Source organism: Enoplosus armatus, chromosome 23 (genome assembly GCF_043641665.1).
Source record: "Enoplosus armatus isolate fEnoArm2 chromosome 23, fEnoArm2.hap1, whole genome shotgun sequence".
In the NCBI taxonomy this organism is placed as follows: Eukaryota; Metazoa; Chordata; class Actinopteri; order Centrarchiformes; family Enoplosidae; genus Enoplosus; species Enoplosus armatus.
The window spans coordinates 7,649,435-7,672,158 of record NC_092202.1 but is presented as its reverse complement, the minus strand read 5'-3'; the positions used below and the strand labels follow the sequence as shown (position 1 = coordinate 7,672,158).

The 22,724-nt window shown below is 40.8% G+C and overlaps 2 protein-coding genes across 2 annotated transcripts; both read left to right on the top strand.

Annotated features, from left to right (window-relative positions):
• The first annotated feature begins 4,058 nt into the window (after window positions 1-4,058).
• On the top strand, window positions 4,059-6,489 carry LOC139306333 (homeobox protein HMX1-like). Its single transcript, XM_070930269.1, has 3 exons — window positions 4,059-4,302; window positions 4,882-5,049; window positions 6,062-6,489. Exons 1-3 carry the CDS (start codon window positions 4,059-4,061, stop codon window positions 6,487-6,489), a joined length of 840 nt encoding a protein of 279 aa, XP_070786370.1.
• Window positions 6,490-8,140: 1,651 nt separating this feature from the next.
• Window positions 8,141-9,285, top strand: LOC139306171 (homeobox protein HMX3-A-like). Its single transcript, XM_070930131.1, has 2 exons — window positions 8,141-8,354; window positions 8,720-9,285. The coding sequence occupies exons 1-2, from the start codon at window positions 8,141-8,143 to the stop codon at window positions 9,283-9,285; spliced, it is 780 nt and encodes a 259-aa protein (XP_070786232.1).
• The last annotated feature ends 13,439 nt before the right edge of the window (window positions 9,286-22,724 follow it).

Here is a 22,724-nt window from a genome sequence, read left to right as displayed (position 1 = left end):
CTTCTCCGGCAGACTCATGCAAACATCCGTTTTTTTATAGCCCACAAAATAGTTCCAGAGTACAAAGATGTGATGTAATTTGAAGCAATTGTAGCCTTTGATAAAATCTCTTTCTCTGCCATGTCTCCATATGACTTTACAAACTGCTGACCAACCATTATGTAATGAAACAATATGCTTCCACTAAAGCCAGATAGAAAGAGCACAGTCAAATTACTGTGTACTTAAAGACCCATAACTGCACAAAACTATTAAAAACATGCAATAAAAAAGTACTGAACTTCATCAAAGACCAATTAGACCAGATATCAAATCATTTTGGGACTTATTCCCAACAAAAAAGGAGTCAGCGTGGCTGGAAATCACATATGGAGAATCTTGAACCAGTGGTTCTCAACCTGGGGGTCGGGACCCCTCTGGGGGGTCATAAGATCAATCTGAGGGGTCATGCGAAAAAGGGAAAGAAGAAGGAAAGTTTGCTGCATGTGCACAGAATTCTATTTAGCTTTCTCAGGCTTTTCTCTAATCTTTGCTTTTGTCTTTGAGACAGCAAAACAAAACAACAGACAACTGCTCACAGACGTGAACAACCTATAATGAGGCAAATGGACACTGCTTCGTTTTAAAGGCCCTGAAAACAAATTTTCTCATTCAGCAACAGTTTTGGTCATTTCACGTGAAAGATTCATGTATTTCTGTTTTTCTCTGTGCTTTTCTCGCTGGTTTGAAGTAGATGGGCTTCATTTAGAAAAGTGTGATCTCACATAGGCTACTTCCATGCACCAATCAGGATTCAGCAACATTTGAACCAAATGAGATGATGGTTGGTGGGTTGTTTGGTCATTGTCAATCAAATCTGATAAAAACCAGTCCTGATGAAGCAGATTTTTTTAAGTGTTAAACTAAATAATATATAAAGATGCTTTTTTTTAAAAACAAAAAAAAACAAAAAAACAATTGTTACTCATTTAGTTATAAATATGTAATATTATAGAGAAATACGTAATATTTGAAGCCATGTTTTCAGGGGCTTTAAGGGGTCATAAACCAAAAAGGTCAGAAACCACAACCTTAAATCTTGCTATTAATAGAAAAGAAAGTATGTTTGTAAAATGTCTTTATCTCTATTTTCAAACTGCAGGAGTGTTTTCACAACTTTAAACAAAAGAAAACAGCCTCAAAACATCAGTTTATGATGCCCCATGTATACTGCAGGCTACAGAGTGGCAGAATGATAAACGTACATAAAGCGTGTTGAATAATGAGTTTCATCACATCTTAAACTTTATACTGAGTCCTCTTGTCTGTAGAGGTGTTACACACTAACCACAGTATTAGGTTGATAGGCTATTACTTGCAAAGAGGCTTTAATAAAGTCAATTTAGTGGCACAATGGGAACAATTGTGAGCAATTCCTCTGAGCAAACAAACGGTTTGTTGTTCTCTGCCTCTCTTCACTGACGGCTGCTCAGCTGTGCAGGAGTTTCACACACTGACAGATTACTTCTCTGCTCGGTTTCCTCTTTAGCTGATATCTCTTGCAGTGTTGTGGGAGGTTGTCTATGCAGGAGAAAGGTGGATTCAATAAGGTTGACCAACATGTAGCCTGAAAACCTGCAGCCTGGAATGTTCTGAGCATTTGTTCAAGGCTACTTACAGATGAAAGTAAGCTTTTCATAGTGTTTAAATCCTATTACAACTCCAAACGCAGTGGTGTTTTACTCCACTGTTCACAGCTCCGAAGCTGACGAAACATTTTCCACCTTCAGCATTAATTAACTCATGTTAAGCTGGAACACACTGTCAGTCCATCTACGGACATTTAAGGTGGCAAAGGCTCTTTCAAAGAAAAAAAATGCATTTATTCTTCGTGGATAAGCTACACTTGAGTGTTCATATCAGGCTTAGATTTCTTAAGCAAAGTGAAATGCCTCTGTCTCAGCCTGTTAATAAGTTTGAAAGTGAGACTGTTTTGAGGCCTGTGGTGGGGCTACACTTCACCGATTGATCCTTTAAGCCTGCTGGAGGGAGGAATAACATGTTCCCAACTCCATAGGAGAGATGATGTTAAACTGTTGATGCCATATGCTGCAGTTCATGTGGAAATACAACTCGTACATACACATGGAATTATTTTGTGAACCCTAATATGTGTTCTTACAGGAGAATGTGTTCGTGCAAGTATGAACCAAACTTTAAAGTCGCTCCTCTACTCAAAAATGTGCTTATTGCTATGTCACCTGGATAATGAAGGGAAGCGGGAACCAGTTCCAAATTGACACTCAACACAGGAGTGCCACTGCTTCCAAACGAGCAAATATCTTATGTTACAATAACATTAGCGCTATGCAGGAAAGCTTAGCAGATTGTTTCTCTGACTAAGTCACATGCATGCCTTTTTTCTACTGTTTCCATACTGTCTTCAGACTCAGAGGTAATTGTTGGTTGACTGAAAACAGGGAATCGATAAAGAATCGCACCGATAAGCAGAATAAAATCTCATCACTTCCCGACCCGAGACCTGGATGTTTGAGCTTCACTGTGCAGAATGATGTTGTTTCACCTCCGTCTGCTGAAGGAGGAAAGTTTCTCTGTGCTCCCGTTAAATCTGAGTTTTAGACGTGTCATACGGTACGAGCATAGTTTGTGACATCACAACTAGTTTGGAAGCCAATCACTGTCCAGTATGCAGTAAGTGTGAGGCACAAGTGTGAGGCACTGAGAATGGACTTTTAAGTGACATAGGAGACATCTTGTGTCTTGTAGTTAATATTTGCACGTTCATAGATTCTGGATCTTTCAACGACAAAAAATGAGAAGATATAACAAAAAATTAAATAGCTAATTCAACTTTTTTTAAATCATTTTTAATCATTTCAACAAATGATTAATTAGTATTTTATGTCTTAAAACATGTCTTCATCTTTAAACAATGTAATTAATTAACAAACTATGGGAGGCATATAGATGCAGATATGAGGCCACATGTTCACCTACAGACTGATAGAGCTGTTAAATAAACTGCATGATCTGTTATCTGTTCAATGTGACTGTCCATATAAAGTTTCATGTTTTTTGTAAACACTTTCTAGTTAAAAACATCAAAGAAAACTATTTTTTTCTGCAGGTACAAACGTCGTTAATTTGGCTCGTACATTAAAAACTTTTCTAATCGGCGCAGTTTTCAATGCGAATAGTATTGTTCAGCTAGTCATTGCTTATGTAATGACAATAATAATAATACATAATATTTGTAGTACAAACCAAAGCTCTTTTTCAGTTGCATGCTGTAAAACTTAAAATATATATTTAGGCTCTCCAGCTCGGTTTCGCCATTTTTGTGATTGTTTTTGTCAGTTGAGCGACGAACTAAAGGCCTGTTTTCTTTTTCTCACCTCGTTTTCGTTTCTTTTCATTAAGATCGAAAAACCTTGTGGTCTCCACGATGGAAAGTCAAGCTTCCAGGACCAAAATACACTTTTATTATTATCATAAATCAAGCTCATGTCGAGCTTATACATGCAAATGAAGTTTTGCGAAAAAGAAATGTGGATTTGAATTATTGTGGCTTAATATAAACATGTAGAGAAGAACAGATTTACAGAGTGCACAGTAAATACAAAGTGTGCATGGACAAATGTAACCAATAGGCGGTACTGTGCCATTCTCCATGAATCTTTCTCCATCTCCAGCCCTGAGGACAACACTGTATCTCTGCTCCCTGTTTGACCTAAATACAGCATCTCCACAGTCCCTCAAGGCAGACTATCACACAGCCTGCAAGAGAGGCTCTGTACAACGACACAGTCTCGGCTGTTGTTTTTTTTTCTGGAGTAAACCATCGTCTCCTCAAGTCGAAATTTCTGTCTGGATCTCTTACAGCTGAGGCTTGAGCTCTGTTTGCTCTCATGGATTGCGTCGGGATGGGTCACGCGGAGCAGAAAGCACCCCTGGCTGGAAACGAGACACATTCCCGGGAATGATTTTATAATTTCCACATCTGGGATTTTAAAAAAAAAGAAGGTGCAAATCGGCCTGGAAGGACAGAGAAAGTCAATATGCTCGACGATAAAGCACCGAGATCGAAGCTCGGTCCTCCGTCGAGAGGTTCCTCTTTTTACATTGAGAATCTGCTGGGGACTTCGCACAGAGGGGCTGAGGAGCGGGTGGAGACCTCGAGCTTCAAAGTTACCGTCCACAGCCCGGCGGTGTGTCCGGGACTGGAAACAAAACGTCGGCACCACAGTGAAGTGCTGAAGTGGAGCGGGACGTCAGCAAACACAACGCGCGGCACCTCAAGAAGTGAGTGTCAGTGTTAGTATGTGTTTGTCCTGGTCAGCTGATAAACAGCACAGAGCTCACAAATGTTAAGACAAGAGGGAACTGCTGCTCTTATTTTGTCTGTTAATGTGGCCTAACTTGCTTTCGCGACAGCAATTATCTCCAAAGTACAAGCCAGGAACATATTGCAATTACAAATTTCATAATAACCCCCAGCCGACTCGTGCGTAAAAGTCTAAAATGACCACCTGGAGCAGAATGAGGCTACAGCAGCGTCCAGCATTTATAATCTTCACACAAACGTCTCGCTCCGGTTCTTCACCGGGCTACAAGTGGAAGTGACACATGAGCTGTAGCACGTTTTACGGTCCCATCCTCTGTGCGTAAAACTCCCCTACTATCAGCCTGCGGGGCCCACAGTGTTTGGCATCCACACAACAGTCTCACTCTGAGAGAGAGCGAGGAGCTGACGCGCATTTATGATCTTGGAAAAGGACAGGGAGCATGGATCGGTGCAGATATTGTCCTGCTGTTGGACATGAGCGAAATGAAGCCCGATCAGTGTGTAAGATTCATTATTTGTTTCCATGTTCCTCGCAGGTCCACCGTACAGGGGTGAACACACGCACCGGGATTCCCCAGCTTTAGCCGGGCGGGCGGAGGAGAACGAGGAGCCGGAGGAAAAGGGGGACGAGAGTTTGACGGATGACAGGGAGGAGGACGACGCGCGCTCCTCCTGCTTCTCTCGAGAAGACTGCAGCGATGCAGGTGAGGCCAAAGCGACATACTAACCTTAAAAACAAGACAGTCCACCTTGTGCTCTGCGGCCTGCACAAGAGGGCATTCGTCACCACGCATGCGCTCTGCTCCTGAAACGCTTCCTCGGGCATAACAGTCTCATCCAAAATGTAAAATGTGGGTGTTTATTTATAACTTACAACAGAAGTTTTATATTAAGTTGCAGTGATGTAGCAAAGAGTTCCTGGGCCCAGCGAGAGAAACCAGGCACCACTTTATTTCAAGTGAAAAACCTCCTGTTTTATAATGTTATCTTCTTGATGAGCCCTTATTATTTACATTTAATATCTACAGTTATAAGTGACACAAAGTTATACAGAGGCTGAATAGTATCTTTTCCTGTTTAGGCTGACAAAGACGATCTGTTATAAACTTTAAACAAAAAGGATAAACCTAGACTGAGCTTAGTCCGGGTATCAGTAATGAATATCTCTGTGAGGGGCAGAAAATATAGGGACGATAGTTAAAACCACAACAACAAAGTCTTGAGTATCTGCAGCCTGTTATTCTTGCTGCTGTCTACAACTTTATTGAAGCCACCATCAACAAAATGAGGTCTTATGTCACTCAGTGACTGAAAAAGACAATCATTTGACAGACTTAAATGAAAACAATACAGAATGGATTCCACTTATTAACAGCTGTGGGATTACTTTGTTTGTTTGTTTGTTTGTTTGTTTTGGTTATAGCTGCAGAGCTGGGCAATATGGTGATTTATCATGAGTAAATCGTCCAAAATGATCCTACACCATTTATGCACCATGCCATCTATCCCTGTAATAGTTCTGGTTGTATTAAGTGATGTTATCAGTAATAATGTTCCCATCTGGTTATTTTATCAATCAACTAGAGACTTTGTAGTTCAAACTTTATCACGACATATACAAATATCGCGATATAACAAACCACGACAGAAGACGTAATGTTAGAGGAAGTGTATCCAGTTACATGTAGTCAAATCCCTCCAACTTCCTCCTCTCAGGTGACACGAAAGCGGTGCGAAAGAAGAAGACCCGCACCGTGTTCAGCCGGAGTCAGGTGTTCCAGCTCGAGTCCACTTTCGACCTGAAGCGCTACCTGAGCAGCTCGGAGCGAGCCGGGCTGGCCGCCTCGCTGCAGCTCACCGAGACCCAGGTGAAGATCTGGTTTCAGAACCGCAGGAACAAGTGGAAGAGGCAGATCGCTGCGGACGTGGAGGCCAGCAGCGCCGCCGTCTCCTACGCCGCCCAGAGGGTCGTCAGAGTCCCCGTGTTGTATCGCGAAAACGTCACCACGCCTGTGACGCTGGCCAGCCTGCCCCGAGTGTCGCCACCTGTGGTCGGCTTCTCTAATGCCATCAACTACCCACTGACTTCCCACTTCGCCCACCCGGTGTCGTTCATAACGCCACAGATGACTGGACTGGTGTGACCTTAAAGGGTGGAGGTGATGTGGAGGTGATGTTGTGGACGCCGAGCAAACGTGTGACAGAGAGCAATAAAGTCAATGCATCCTGTCTTTAACTGGTTCTTTTAGAAGTTTTAGAAGCAACTTCAATAAATGCAGCCAGATTTATATCAAGGTGGATCACTCACCTGCTTTAAAACCATTTAAACAACATCAGCAGTGTTTGTTCTAATTTATTTTCAATTGAATTCATTTCAAGACTCAGTGCCAGATGTTTAAGCATCCCACAGTCCTGTCCTCAGGTCAGGCAGGTTTCAAGTATAGCTTTTATTTTGTGGTGATTTGTCACAGAAATTGTGTGAATGACGCAAACATATGGGATCAAATAAGGGTCGACAAGATTTTGAGCTTGTGAAATGAACCTGTGGCAAATAAATCACAGAAAACAGATGGACGCTGAAGCTACAGACAAAGCCACATTGGAAAGTATGAATTTTGCTCCTGCTTTTACAGCAGAAATTTGCACTTTGAATTCACTTTTTTTAATTTACTTTTACTCTCTGCCTTTAATCTGGTTGGTTAGTTCAGCTTTTTTCGTACAGATCTTTTCTTTACACGCCCTCACATTTGAACTTCTCATGCAGAGTTTTGCTGCAGGTTTACGAAGGCTGAAATGCAACCACAGATTCTTTCTCAACATTATTTCACAAGCTCTGAATCTTTGACCCTTAATTGAGCCCATACACATAATCTTGGGAATATTACACACTGTATCCTTGGACCAAAATGTAGAAAACTTAACCATTTATGAAAAGGCATTTGATGTTTGTGACTTTTGATCTTTTGATAGCTGTGAGAGCATGGGTACGTTATTAGCAATATCCTCTGACACATTTTCTTTTATTATTTAAGGAGGATTTTAATACAGACTTTTGTACACTGATATGTTCACATGTGAATAAAATGTATGCACAACTTGTTTTGTGGTTTCTTACTGGGGAGGCAACTTCATCGCTTTATAAAATGTTTGCAGATAAGGACGGCTAAGACATTCAGCTTGTTAACGGGTTTGCTGATGTGAACCGGTATGCCAAGTTAAGATAGGGTTATGGACAAATTCAGATGTTGGATTAAAGGGACAATAAAGTTTATAGGACACACAGTTAGTGTGAAGAAATACACTCATCAGGGAAGTGTAAGACTTTCACACATTGTTTTTAAGCTTGTGGCCCCTGAACTCATCCTTTAGGTCCTATAATTCTCATGACCCCTGTAGTTAGAGAGTCGTCAAGCTGTCATGTGAATGTGCCATACTTAAAAAATCAACAATATATCAGCCTTTGACATCTCTTGACCCACTCTGGATGTCAGGCAACTCCGCAGTGATGCTTTACAAACGCCATGTCGAAGGGAGTTCAAAGGAACTCGGTTTTATGGCGTGAATTTCGATGACAGGAAAGAGTTTAAAGCTACAATATGGCAGCCAGACGTAAATCTGCATCCCGCCCTCATCTGCCCCCCAACCTCACCAATCAAAAGCTGCTAAACCGCAGTCTTCCGGGTCGTTGAAGAGCGTCGCGCCGGCTCCTCTGCGCGCTAGTCGCAGCCGAGCAGCGATGGTGCTCGGAGCGTCCGGAGACGTCGGTGTTTCGGGAATCGCGGAGGAGCAAATGAAATGCCGGGGAACATGAGCAAAGAGGACGCCCCGAGCCGGAGCGCTTCTTTGACGTTCACCATCGACAACATCCTCAACCTGAAGCGGCAGGACGGCGGAGACTGCGGCGGTGCAAAGGAGCAGAGGGGCAGTGGATGTAAGAAGGACTTCCAGGCGCGATGTGATGGGATGTGGGACGTCCGGAGGAGGCATGACAGCGCAGCAGACGAGACAGGTAGCCGGGGATTTAATAAGTGAACAGATAATAAATATATAAAGTCCATAAAGTGTCTCTCCAAGGTACTTTATTCACTATGATTCATTATTTTTATAAGAAACAGACAGTTTTAGGCTAACAGACATGTTTAGAGGCAACAAAGATGGATACAATAACTATAGGCTGACGGGGTTTATTCAAATGTCAGAGTGAAGCTGGCGGACTAGAGGTCGTTGTTTCTTTTTATTTATTGAACAGGCTGCGGCGATCACTGTGCAGCTCCTCCGCATGTGTTTGCACGCAGAAACAAACAAACAAACAAACAAGTGTGTAAGTTTGCCTTTATCGCTGCATCAAAGCACGTTGTGTCGCTTCATTCACAGCGCAAACGAAGCCCAGAGTCCACCGTGCTGATCGCGGGGAAAACACGCCGCCGCTGACCGCCGGTTCCTGTCCCGGAGCGCAAAGTGCGCACACCGCCGAGGACGCGTCCGAGCAGCAGCAGCAACAACAACAACAACAACAACAACAGGCCACCGCGGACACTAAAGCCATGGTCAAGAAGAAGACGCGCACCATCTTCTCCAAGAGACAGATATTTCAGCTGGAGGCGACTTTTGACATGAAGAGGTATCTGAGCAGCTCAGAGAGAGCGTGCCTCGCCGGCTCTCTGCAGCTCACCGAGACGCAGGTTAAGATCTGGTTTCAGAACCGCCGCAACAAGCTGAAGAGACAGCTATCCACGGACATGGAGGGCCCGCTGGCCGCCGAGCACCTCTCGGAGGCGGGAAAAAACGTGCAATTACCGACTTTTTACAAAGACAGCAGCCTGCTGGGCGGATGTTTGTTACCCATGCCTTTCCCCGTCCTGTACCCGACTGCAAACACTGCGCCTTACATCTACTTCTCCAACACTGGCAAATATTTCGGCCTGTTCGATGCGGACTGATGAGTTTCTGTTCGGGATCAGTCGGACATACAAGCTCCCTGTTCTGGCTTTAGATAGGAGGCCCGTCACTTTCTTGTTTTGCCTTTGACGTCAACATATCAACTAATCCAAGACATGCATGTGCCACTTTCTGTCATTCTCCAAGTGTACTATTATTATTATTATTATTATTATTATTTTCCAATAGGTAGGAAAGTCTGAATAGAAAGTTTGCCGTCAGAAAACATTAAAGTTCCTCTGAGCAGTAATGTCATGTGAATGAATGTACGTTAATATAGTCCCTCGGAGGGATGCTGCTGCTGCAGCTCTGTAACCCCGCAAAAACATTTCTTTCTTTTTTCCCAACTCCTGTGTTGAACTTTTCAATGAGTTTCTGTGGAGCAACACTTCATTTGTATTTATATGGCCTTATTATTATTATTATTATTATTATTACTATTAATTTTAATGAAACACTTGTATCGTTTGTTTCCACTCGACCTTTCATATGACAGACTGTTAAACTGTGAATACAGTCGGCAGGCTATATCATGACAGTGATGAGTTTTACAATAAAAAGTGTAATATTTGCAATTTTACCAAAGTGTTTGAATTATATTCGGACAAAAGATCAACTTCTACGTTTGATTATTCGTCGTGTTCCAATGCATTTTTTTTCTTTTCATTGTGGATTTGGTACACCATAATACATTAAAGGAAGTTTGTGTTATTTTAGAAAGTGTACAAAAATTCTGTCATCATATAACAAAGTGAAAGTTTAGATTTTTCCGGAGGGGGGGGGCAGTAAACTGGACCGAGATGGAGCTGAAAATGGCCTCCAGGTCACTTTATTTGCTTTGTAACGAACGAAACAATCCTAAAGCTAATTTCTTATTACACACAGTTTGAATTTAGAAAATCATTTACAGCAATAGTTCACTTTCCTGCGTATTTATTTATTTATTTATTTATTCATTCATTCATTTTTCCTCTTTGACTTGTGTGTAGGGCCTCAGCCTGTTTACACAAACAGAAAAACTCTTTAAACTAAGTTTTTTTTTTAGTTTTAGTCACTCTCATCAGGTGCCTTTACAAACAGTGTGTTAAATGTTCACTTCTCTACAAGCTGTACAGAAACTTACTACAGTGTCTTTTGTTATACTGACCCACAAACAGCCAGTAATGCTCCCTTTTTGTTAGTTTGCACAAAAGTGAAATGTGTTTTAGTATGTGAGTATGTGAACTTCCTGCTCCATCTACCCAAGGCCAAATCTTAACACTCTTTGTTGAAACCATTTCACCTCAGACTGATTAAGTGGGTTGAAGAAGGTATTTTCTATTCTGAAATTAATTATTAATTAGGGTTACTGATTATTAGAAACCTTAAAGCTGCAAAAGACTGCTGTTAAAATGAATACAAATGTAAACAATGGAGCAAAATCTGTCTTTAACCTAAGAGTATTATGAACTACTATTTTCAAATAATAATAATTCTTGAATAATAAACAAACACAGTAAATACAGTTTTATAAGAATGTGGTACCACTTTATATAAAAGTATAGTATAAGTAAAAATAAGTTTACCACTGGTGGCATTTCTGTTAAAAACACAGGTACAGATGACCAACTTTGAGATCAACATCTATAAAGACAGCAGAGGGAAGTTTTTGGTGAGCTACACTTTTCTTATTCACTGAGGTAAAAAAAAAAAAAAAGAAATAGGAAAAACAACTTGCAAAAGTGTTTATGACTGCGTTAATTAACATAATGCAGTGAAAATGTGTTACCATATCAACTTGGTTAATGTGTGTAGTGTTTCCTACATTCAACCAGTAAAGAACTTCACGTTACATATCCATTAACTACTCCTCCATGCTAAAATGTAACATCAAAATATATATACAGTATATTAAGGTCACTCTACTTAAGATTATCTGCTGACTAATGTTCGTTGCTCTTTGGTGCATTAAAGAAAACACTGGAAAAGAAAGAAGAGTGGCAGAAAATCTGGCAGTCACACAGAGTTCCTATGAAACCCTAAGTCACTGCTTTCAAGAGTGTATTTAAACACACACAACTACTTGATACAAAAATAATTTCACTGCCTCAAACTAAAAAAGTCATGATACATTATCACTGCATAAAAGAAAGAACTGCAAAAGCTTTTCCTAAAGACACATTAGAGGTCAGAAAGGTTATTGGGAACAAAGTTTGGCCGACTGCTTGTAAATGTTAAACTTAACATGAAAGGTTGAAAAAAAGTATATTATAACAAAAAAAAAAAATCAGTCTTTGAGTCTCTTCATGAGTCTTTATATTGTGGATACTTACAAAAAAAAACTTTAGTTGCCTGAATCCTGATTCAGAACAAAGAAGTAACAAATTAGGTTGAAAAAAAGCTTCTTTATGGGAGCAGAAAAAGAGAAAGGATCAATGACAGGCCAGACTACTGCATAATTACACAATGATCAGTTTACACATCATCAGCTTTGTGTGGCAAGATTTACATTTTCACATCTCACAAGCAAATCTGACCCAAGACTTTCTGCTACAAGCACCCTCAAGGAGTCCCAGAGCAAGCTTCTGGAAAGCCTCATTGTGACTCATGGTGCATTCAGGGAACAAGTATTTGCATTCAACTGCAGTGTCCTCCACCAACAACAAGCTCCAACGTTTGAATTTGAAAGAAAATCTGCTCAGATCAGAGAATCATTAGAAGTTTTAGTTACAGGTCTGTAGGTGCTGAACACAGTCAGACCTTCCCCACTATCGGTTTTTCTTTGCCGTTGGAGCGCACGAGTGTGCACGAGTGTTGCTGAGTAATGCATCTCTGCAGAAAGAGCGAGGGGAAATAAGAGAAATGTGTATTTAGGTGGACTTGCATCAATGCTTCTGGAGAGATTTTTCCTGCAAGCTGCACTTACACACCGTTTCCGGGTCACTTCCCCCTTCAGTGCTGGAGCCTCTCACTGCTTTCTCCCTGTCACAGCCATTCAAGGCCCCGTCACTGTTAACCTGTTCACTCAACCACTTAGTCTGCCTGCAAATCTGTTGTTTTCTCTGCTAAATTCCTGTCCACCTTTGCTGTGCATGTTGAGTTGTACTGTATCTCGTTATTCCCACAAAAGGACGGTGGAGAAGGAAATGACTTCTTGTTGTTCTGATGTTTACAATCAGTTTGTTTTGAATATGTTTGTGACTGAAATGCAAAAATGAAAGTAGTAAAAATGATGAACATATATTTAACAGTAACAGCAATTCTTCTGTTTCTTTTTTTGTGTTTCAACAAATAGATACTTTAAACTTTAAAGTGTTCGCTTTCAGAGTGACTCTCTAATGCAAAGCCAAAATATCTAATTATCAGTACAATTATTAGCAGCACTACTCTAATGACTAATATATTTAGTGGCACGGACTGTAAACTATTGCAGATCCTTCTAAGCCTTTAATGCTACACAGTTGAACTGGATTTTAGGGTCTTTTTGTCCAACAGACTGAGAGAAAAATGTCTATTACCTCCCTGCTTTACCACCATTCACACTAATCCCATTCAGATTTATAGCATTAATTAATGAATTACACTTTAATTGAGGATATGAGTTGTAATATGTATAAGAAACCTGCAGCATATTATTACTGTACAGCACTTTTAAAGTTAGGGTAAGTAAAAATACTTACTAACCACAATACTGTGACTTCACATTGGTCATTACAAAAACACCATAATATGGGTCATGAGTGTAATGATGCCAATCATTGTTGACTTCTTGGTGGTAATATAATGCAGTTTAGGTCTTTGCAAATATTTTTATTTATAATACACTGAAATCTCATAGAAAGTGTGAGCGTTGTGAATACATGTGGTACGTATTCATCATGTCTAGGGACAAGAACCTGTTGCAGGGACACACCTGGGGTCAAAAATGTGTTTATTTTAGTAGATTGTTAAATCTGTCATAAACATGTGCTTAAAAATAGTGAGTTTTGTACCTAATATTAGTTTTGTGAGCTTGCACAGTTGAGTTTGTAGCTGTAAATTTGCATGTCTGATCTGTGCTCACAGGCTTAAATATTTAGGTTTTGACATGTAAATTTGTCGCGAGCGCACAAACTTACAAAACATTTTATACTCAAAAACCTAAATGTTGCGACTTGGAAAATTCAGCCAGCAAGCACAGATCTGAATACGGGTTGTGGTCATTTTAAGTATGACTCTATTTTGCAAAAGTTCCAGTTTAAAAGAAAACTAAATCTTCAGACACAGAGTGTGTGTGTGTGTGTGTGTGTGTGTGTGTGTGTGTGTGTGTGTGTGTTTCAAAACTTTATTTTCAAGCAAACCACTAAAAATGATATGCTAGTTCACATTTTTAATGTTATGATTTGGTTTTATGGTTAAAGGCCTGTATTCTGTATTTTTTTTTACCATATAAATTTGAAGTACATTAAATTAAATAATTAAATAGTTCATTCATTCACTGATGGGAAATCACCATTATGTTTTGTTGTTAAAATAAAAGCTTATTTTACTCCACTTTACTTTACAAACATTAATAATAAAACACAAATTATTTTTTCTTAATTCTGTGTTTGCTGGTGGTGGGGTGACACTTTTGTTTTCCTTTGGATCACAGTTTGTGCCTTTAAAGTAAACATAACATAGATTAAGATTACAGGTTGGGGTTAAACATTGAGTAGTTATGGTTTGAATCTGCAGAGAGTGAATGCAAGTCAATACAAATGTCCTCACAAGTGCAGTAGTACAGGTTTGTGCGCAGCAGTGCCCGCTTGGTGTGTCTTGGAGTGTGTCTGAGATGTGGGGGGGGTCGGGTGGGGTTTACAGTCGCCAGACTTCCTGACTCTACCGCTGTCGGACACTTGTGAGCGCAGCGTTGGCTCTTTGTGTCTCAGCACTCTGCTCTGCAACCACAAGGTTCAAGTGACCCCACCGGCAGCCTGCAGTCTGCCCCGAGCCGGGCTGCAACACCCCCACCCCCCACAGCCTCATCTGTCAGAGGCGAAGAAAAATCCATTAAAATCTCAACCTGATCAAAAAGACGCCCAAAGCCAAGACACCATATGCACTCATTTAGGGCTATCGATGACTGGGGAGCATTGTGGGGTAGTTTAATACATGCGATTGACTTACTGCCAACGGTGGCAACAAAGACTGTTTTTCTACAAAGAAACGGAGCTGCAAGTTTGGCAAAGTTATTCCGGGCTGATGTGCACCTCAAGGCCATCCAGAGCTGTCAGCACGTCTCTCCAGCCTGACCATCAGTAACCCGCACGGCACATGGTTTCCATTCTGCGTTAAATGTATGAATGCTGAGCGCTATTGTTTGAAATCATTGATCCCTGAATTGCAAGTGATAGTGTGGTCCCACTGAATGATTGTGGTGGGAGTTATTAGCATGCAAATATGGAGATGTGACCGACTGCTATGGCTTGGTTTTACCATCAGTGCTGTGTTCAAACGTCCTTTTAAATCACGTCCAAAAAACAGAGAGTAAATGGAGACCAACGTGTACATACAGCAATCGTATTAGCACTACTTTGTGTTGTGTGTACTACACTTGTTAGCTAATGGACCATCATCTTGTCTTCATCTCAAAGAGGTTGACATGTTGTCATATCTCATTTCATCTCCTTAACGCAGAGTGACAACTTTGATTGAGATTTCCATATCAATCATTCACCACTGGCCTTGTTCGTAACTAGACCCAAACGCCTGAATAGTTGTTTAACAGCCCTGATAAGCAGCCATTAACCTCACACTACTTGGCGCTTTGCGCTGAAAAACAGGCCTGTTTGGCCGTGAGCTTTCTTTGTGCATTCTCAGATGGGATTTATAATTACTACCAATTACTGTTGGAGCTGCCTGGAGGTAGGCTGGATCTGGAGCAGCCCCTAACTGAAGACTGAGCTTCATTTTCTTAACATGATGAATCAGAAGTGAGCTGTAACTGCTGTAAAACACTACAATTGCTTTTTTTTTAAAGGCAAATTAGATGGTGAAGTAGTGGAACCGTGAATTAGTATTTTACAAGCTGCCAGATATACAGTAGACAAATTATAATGTTGTCAAAGTAATTTTAAAATCAAGATACAGCCTCTACACCACACCAGTGGTTTGTCAGTAAAAGACAGACAATATTTCTTTGTATAAACCCCGTTGTAGAGGTGTATGAGCAAAATCCTCGACACTGAATCCTCAAACCTGAGTGTCCTGAACCATCCATGTCAGAAACTAGCATTAACAACTTACAAATTTGTTTTTGAGCAAACGGTTGCTTGTTTACACATCCAGCAGACACAAGGCAACATTAACAGTAATTTGGAGTCAAGTTTGTGTCCACCTAATGAAGTCCAATATTCACTCTTCTTTTAGTTTTTTGGTCTCCACCAACTCCTGAGGGAAATATCTGGCTCTTTAGCTGCTAAATGCTCCACTATGTTCACCAGCTTTTTCACTGGAAACAGTTGCCTGCTGCATTTGGAAACAGTTACTGAGAGCAGTGAGACTGACCCAAAGCCGTGAAGTTGTGGGCTGCAAAAACCAAACAATGAGCTGAAAGATGCTAAAAAGCTCCGTAGAGCTGAGATCTGCAGAGTCGGGTGATAATTCTCTGTGTTCATCACTACAAGCTCCTCCTTTCACATGGCAAGTACTCATTTGACCCATTGGTCATATAAAAACATGGATCTGTGCAGCTTTAAGCAGTTCTTAGGCAGGCCTAGTTTTGTACAGTTAAAACCAGCATCAGACCAGATCAAATTAGATGGAAACCAGGACTGAAGTGGAGACGTTTAGAAGCAGCACCCTAACTTCACCACATTAAGAGCGATGATGCAATCACTTAACTTAAAAAAAAAAAAAAAGCAGAGCTGCATAGTCTGTGAATGAGTCTTTTTACTGAATTGGTCAAATTACAAGCCAGCAAAGCAATTCGTAACTTCCACCTCTGAGTTGGTTTTGTGGACAAGATTAAGGATGAGGAGGAGGATAAGGAGTGTCACATACTTAGTGTAATTACTGAAATATTTCAAGGGTAATAACAGTGAATTTTTGTGTTTGCTACTCCACACCGGAAATAAGAAAACCAGGCCGAGCAACCTTCAGGTCACAGAATCATCTCTCTAACCTCCTGACTACCCACGATAATGTAGATGTTTAGATGGTTTCATTTGACCCGCTGATCCACCAGGAAATGAAATAGCCGCATTTCTAGCACTAATTTCTTTCTCACCCAAATGTTCTATTGTTGTGACATGATCCTACAGTTAAATTGAATTCCAATCTCAGTATTCAAATGTATTTTGGCCTCAGAACAATCCTGCTGGTATTAGCAAACAATGAGCACAAAAAAAAAGGAGAACAAAGAGCGACTTGCTCAAAACCAAAAGCTGTTCTTTCCCACTAATACGAAGCAGAAAGAGAATTAATTGGTAAAGATGAAAAACATGACACATCAGAGACACCCAGAGGGATTTCTTGTACTGCTGGCACAATGTGAAAGTAAAACCTCAAAACTGTTGTGTTTGTAGTCGCCATTGTACTTATTGTTATTGTCATAGAGGTTCATGTTAAGAGACTTAAAAGGGGGAGACACTTGAATGAACATTCATGAGTTATATTTGTTTGGATATTTAAGGTTTATTTAGACTTATTTTAGACTTTCTAACAAAGTCACCCTTCATAAATGGTTGTAAGCAATGGTTTTATTATTGCTAATAACTAATTTAGTAATGCTATATACTGTAGGTCAGTTATAAGCAATTAATAACAACTTTTGGGTTGCCAGGTTGTAAAAAAAAATCCCGTTGGCTGGTGTTTATCCTCATAAATGTTGGTAATTATACAGTAAATTCATGCTCATGGGTTATGTATGCAGCCATAAATGTTATTAAGTCATTAATAAAGGGTTTTTTACAAAGGTCCACCATGTCTGCTGTTGTAAATGTTAATAGGAATGTTGCAGGGATGACGTATTTTTGTAGGCCAACCCAGAAGTTAGCATCGCCCTGGTTCCCTCGATAAAAAGACAATGGGATTTTTCCATGGGATTTAGGATTATTGCAGAAAATAAGCTCTGTGGCAAACAAAAGTTTATGATACTTACACGTTTTGCTCAGCAAGATAATCTTCACAAATGAACACATTTTACAGTTTCCTCATCACATCTCTGAAAACTCTCTCCAGTGGTGTACAAAGCTCTGCCTGAGAGGGTGGTTTGCTCAAAGGACTCAGTGACGCTGCACTTTACAACATAAACAACACCCCATTCATTATGACTCGTAACTTGATAGCAACCAGGGGGATCTGGACCGTCCCGCCAGGCTTTCAGAGGGCTTATTGATCCATTAATTTCGTCGACTTTAGTGGTCTGCAGTGACAGAGTGCCTCTGTAAATTGAATGGGGGCTGAGGGATTACAATGACCGTATCTGATGAAAAGGTCCTGCATGAGTGGCGACGACATAAATAAAGCCAAAGGTCATCCATCTCCCTCTCGCAGGAACCGGGTCTACGGTGTCAAGGAGTCTCTCATCTCGTCCCCTGAAGGCCCCCTAGTGGCAAATATGTCACAGCAGTGAAGCGCAGCCGGATGTCAGCATATGCTGGACACACAGTGTGTGTCTCTCTCTGTGTGTGCATGTGTGTGTGTGTGTGTGTGTGTGTGTGTGTGTGTGTGTGCGTGTGTGTCTATTTATGTATTTCTTGCCCTAATTTATTTTAAGTTTTATTACTGTGGTTAATACTAATTGATCTCAATAAATGTGACTCCTTTTCACATAAAGCAGAGCCACAAAAAATGATGACATTTAAAAGCTATATATACACACATTGCAGTAGCTTTTGTTTTATTTATTCATTCATTCATTTTCCTTCCTAAGATTGTTTCTTCCTGTATCACATTCATTTCCCTTCTGGAAATCAATAAAATCTTATTTCATCACATCTAATTTCATCTGGTCTCATGTAGGACTCATCACCTCAGTTCTTCCTGTGAAGGAAGGTGAAGTCTGACATGACTAACATCAGACCAGCGCGACAGTAACAGATGTAGGCGAGTGAAAATGACGTCTCCTGGGATATAAGACCATATTGTGCCCTGTGTTTGCTGCGGTATCCCTCTGTCTGACAACAACACGTCATTTCATTGTGGCCTCTGAGATGAAAAGCCCTGACCTTCGAGGGCACTGGTCTGAGCCAACTTAAAACTACATGTCATCGATCCAGGATCAGATGTCCGAAGTGATAAGACAGAGTGCCAGTGCCATTCAGAGTGACAAAAGTCATGACAATCATTTAATGTGTAGAATATGGAGGAACTGTAACACCCCAGATGACACAATCTACTGGGCCTATCAAGCTGCCCCCGTCTTTAAGATCAGTGTACATGCTCTGTTACAAAAAGACACACCGAAATCAATAGTACAAGTTGGAGGAAACAGATACGCGAGACTAATGGACACTGGGAATTGCAGCTGATGGACGCGAAGGGCTGAAATTCATATTGATACGGACATCACAGGCCAGTGGGCTCCAAGGGGGCGAGAGGAGGTCACAGGTTGCTTTGACAGCCTACCCCCTCTTAATGGAAGCCTATCGACTGAATTGGGAGGAAGCTACTGTGACTAACATGTGACTGGGAGGCAGAGAGTCTGTGTATGCCTGCGCTGGAATAAATGTGTCTGTATGGGCGCTTGTACATGTGCACCCTTTATGTGTGTGAATGCAGATGTATCAGTTTTCTTAGCCGTCCTGAGGGATTCTCTCTGATCAATAGCAGGTTATTAGCGACTCAACAATACCTTTTTCTGCTCAGGACCAGGACGGTGTACACGTGGAGATATGAAAACGACAATCTTGCTGTTTATTTGAGCTCCAGTATTACATAATTTGAAAAAGCTGCATGTCTTGTGTTTAATGCTGTTTAATGTTTCTCGGCATGGCCTGCAGTGCAATTAATGCCACAGAGAGGAGGAGAATGCGCACAAAACCTTCAATGCACAACTTTTCTCCTTTAAATTATGCTTTATACACCAAACATTTGAGTTCAAACAGTGCATTATTGGTCAAATATCAATATCATTACAAAACTAATCTTGAAGGGTAATTTGTGACCTTGGAAACAGCAGAACTTTCTTGTAAAACTACTTCTTCTGACACTGCAAGTTAAGTCTAGTGCACCTTAAGTAACAACATCTGAAAATTAAAAATGTGACGTGTCAATATTATATCAAAATAGATGCTAAGATAGATGCTAAAATAGATGCGAAGCAACATTATTGTTTTTAAATGATTGATACAGAAACACAAACCTTTGCCAGGCTATTGACCTTTTAGATCAGTGGTTCCCAACCTTTTTTGACTTGTGACCCCTTAAAATTAAGACATGAGACCACCGTCACAGGTTGCGTATGTCTTTGAGTTGCGAGCAACTGGAGTGATTTACCCCTAAAAACTTTTAATTCTTTCATTTGAGCCAGAAGAGGCAAAACCACTTTTTTAGTAGAGTACTTCTTAAATATTACTGCAGTGCATTCAGCTTCAGCTTGTGGCCACTTTGAGCAACTTAATGGAGAAACAAACTCAGCGAGAAACTGTTACACTGTGATTTTAATAAACCTCCAATCAGGTAGGCAAAAGGTTAAAAAAGGACAACTTGTGCGTCAGTTTGCAGAAAACAACTCCTCTTTTTACGTCCGGTGATGAGCATGTATACAAAGCGCTGACTCGTGTGAAAGTGACAGTTAATTGACAGCTGGTGTATTTCCTGCTGATTTACCCTCCTCTTCCAGGCAATTGGCGACAGAACGGTAACCCAACCCTCATCTCTCACCACAAAAATATAATAATCTGTGCTGTAACCATTTTGCTGCCTTCTGAATTGGCAGCGTGTGCTCCCAGCTCGTCCCCCTCCCTGAGGGCTGAGCAGCTGCGCATCATTCAGCTCATCCAGTGTGACAGCCCGAAATCACAAGTGCAACAGCCCAGTCATGGGAATTTATCATCGGCAAACACACATATCACTGAGCAATCAGCAGCAGAGTGGAATACAAGTCGAGCTGTGGTTGACGCAGTGAAAAGGACAACTAATAGGGATCATTGGATTGTGGGCTGATAGCCTGAGTGGCAGCCTGCCAGGAAGACGCACCTGCGGCTCTCAAACCGGCTGTGTCATCACTGCAGTTAAACCATTACATATGGCTTCAGAGCACCAAGAGCACTATTAACTCACTCATTAACTGCTGAGAAACAACCTCAATAGCACAAAAGCAGTGTGTAGGCACTAACAACTTAATCTATTCCTACAGTGTTCCCCCATCAACAACTGTTTACTGTAGAAACAAAACAACCAGAGGAAGTCCTGTAGCCACAAAGTCATACGTATATACTGTAGAACTGCAGAAACACAGTTACTGGAGCCACAAAAAACACCACAACTGAGCGTGATAGCGTGAGAATCTCACCTCCTTAAAATTTTATTTTTTTTCTAATAAAACAATTCAATAACTTAATTCATCCCCAGCAGGACAATTACAAAGTACAGATAGCAGAACACATTAAACAAAATGATGATAGAAAATACTAAAAAGTATAAAGTCAGTAGCAGGAAGTTTCCCAAGTTCAGAGAGTGACCCAGAATTAAACAAACAAAGGGCCGCAGGTATCGAGGTTGCCTGTTTCAATTGCAACAAATTCCCACATTAAAGGAATATGCGAATCAGTCGCTGCACACATTGTCCCCCTCTCCCTTTACAGGCCCCCGCTGACTGAAGGAAGCAATCATTCCTACCATATTATTTAGCTGGTGATGACATACGCTGGTACAGGGGATCCCAAACATTTTGTGAATGACAGCACCCATTCTTGCTCTGACACCTGAAAAGTGCGTGGTACTACTATGACAACCAACAACTGTGAGTTGTGATGTCATTAGCTGCGGTATAGATGTATGTTTAACAGGGTCTTTAATAAGGCGGGTTGGATGTTTAATTATCTTTAAAAAAGGTCATATTAAATGTTTTTTTGTTGTTAAGAAAAAGATGATGTTTGTGTGAAGGTTAAAGTTGGTTAAGGACGGGTTGAAATACAATGCAATTAAACATAAACCATAATGACCTGTTCACCTACTGAAAGCCATCAGCTGAATACCCTCAATCAAACACGAATGTGTCACACAATAATTGCGATATGATACTACAATATGATTGTTTTCAGAGGGAAGAATGAATCAACAGTTTCCCTCTCCACTTGCCCTCTGAAACGGGCTCTCTGAGGCAGCGCTGGTCACATCAGAGCTAAACACTGATGCTGCCTCGGTGCCAGAGCTCTGACCCGTTCACCAGCTCTTTGGCCCTCGCTGGAATCCCAAGTGAAACGCAATTTGTAACAGTCCAGCTAGCTCTGTTTGATGCACTCATCTGAAACAAATCCGGTGGCTCTGTGTGATACGCAGATACAGATGGTGCAACACAACTAACTGTTCTGCTAATTACTGCATGATGGACACTCGGCTACCATGCCTCCAGCAGAAAACACCAACCATCTACATTGTGAAAATGCAAATAAGTCAGAATGCCAGCTGATATTCTTAAGACCATGGACTCCCTGGCAGAAGAGATATTGTACCTTTCTGGCTAAATAAAGGACAAATAAATTAAAAAAAAATAAAGAAAAACAAAAGAAATGACAAAAATAAAGAACTGCTATATCTGCTGGTGCAGGCTTGAAGATGCTCTCCACACTACATTTCAGCAGACAAACGGATGCAGCATGACAGCAGCCTGAGGTTGAACTCTCATCACGACGCTCAAACACTTAAAAAGACTCTCAACCAACCTGTCATCTGCTATCCGAGCCGCTATTAACACTGCTGTCGACATTACTCATCAGCCGAGATGAATGATGTGCAGCAAAGGTCACAGTTCACGGCCACTTCAGACTGTCAACAAACGTCTAAGTCAATTCAGGCGGACATTTTATGAGACTCTTCTTCCACAAGTTAAATGCTCAAAAACAAACATGTTTTTGAAATATCACAGAATACAACTTTCTAGGCACAGAAATGTTCAGAAGTATTATATTTTAGTATTATTCTGCTACAGTACAACATCAGTGGGTCACTAAAAGTCTTGCAGTCATCTCCTATTAGGAATGAAAGTTGGAAACTACAAGAGCTAAAAGGTGATTTCCTGGGTTATTTTGTCTACAGTGCACAGTGCTTTCAAAAACAGGTGAGTGGTGGAGTCACTTGACAGCATCTGTTTGTTCGGAAATCAAACAACACTTCGTCAATATCTGTGCTTACTTGCCTTCAGATCCCCTGGTGTCCGAAGAGAGGCAACTCAGAGAGACGGATGCTTTCAGCCATGTATTATTCATCACTTTAATTCCACAGCCCTAAGAGAAAACAGAAGTTTGTGTTTATTTTATTTATCTCTTAAATCCAC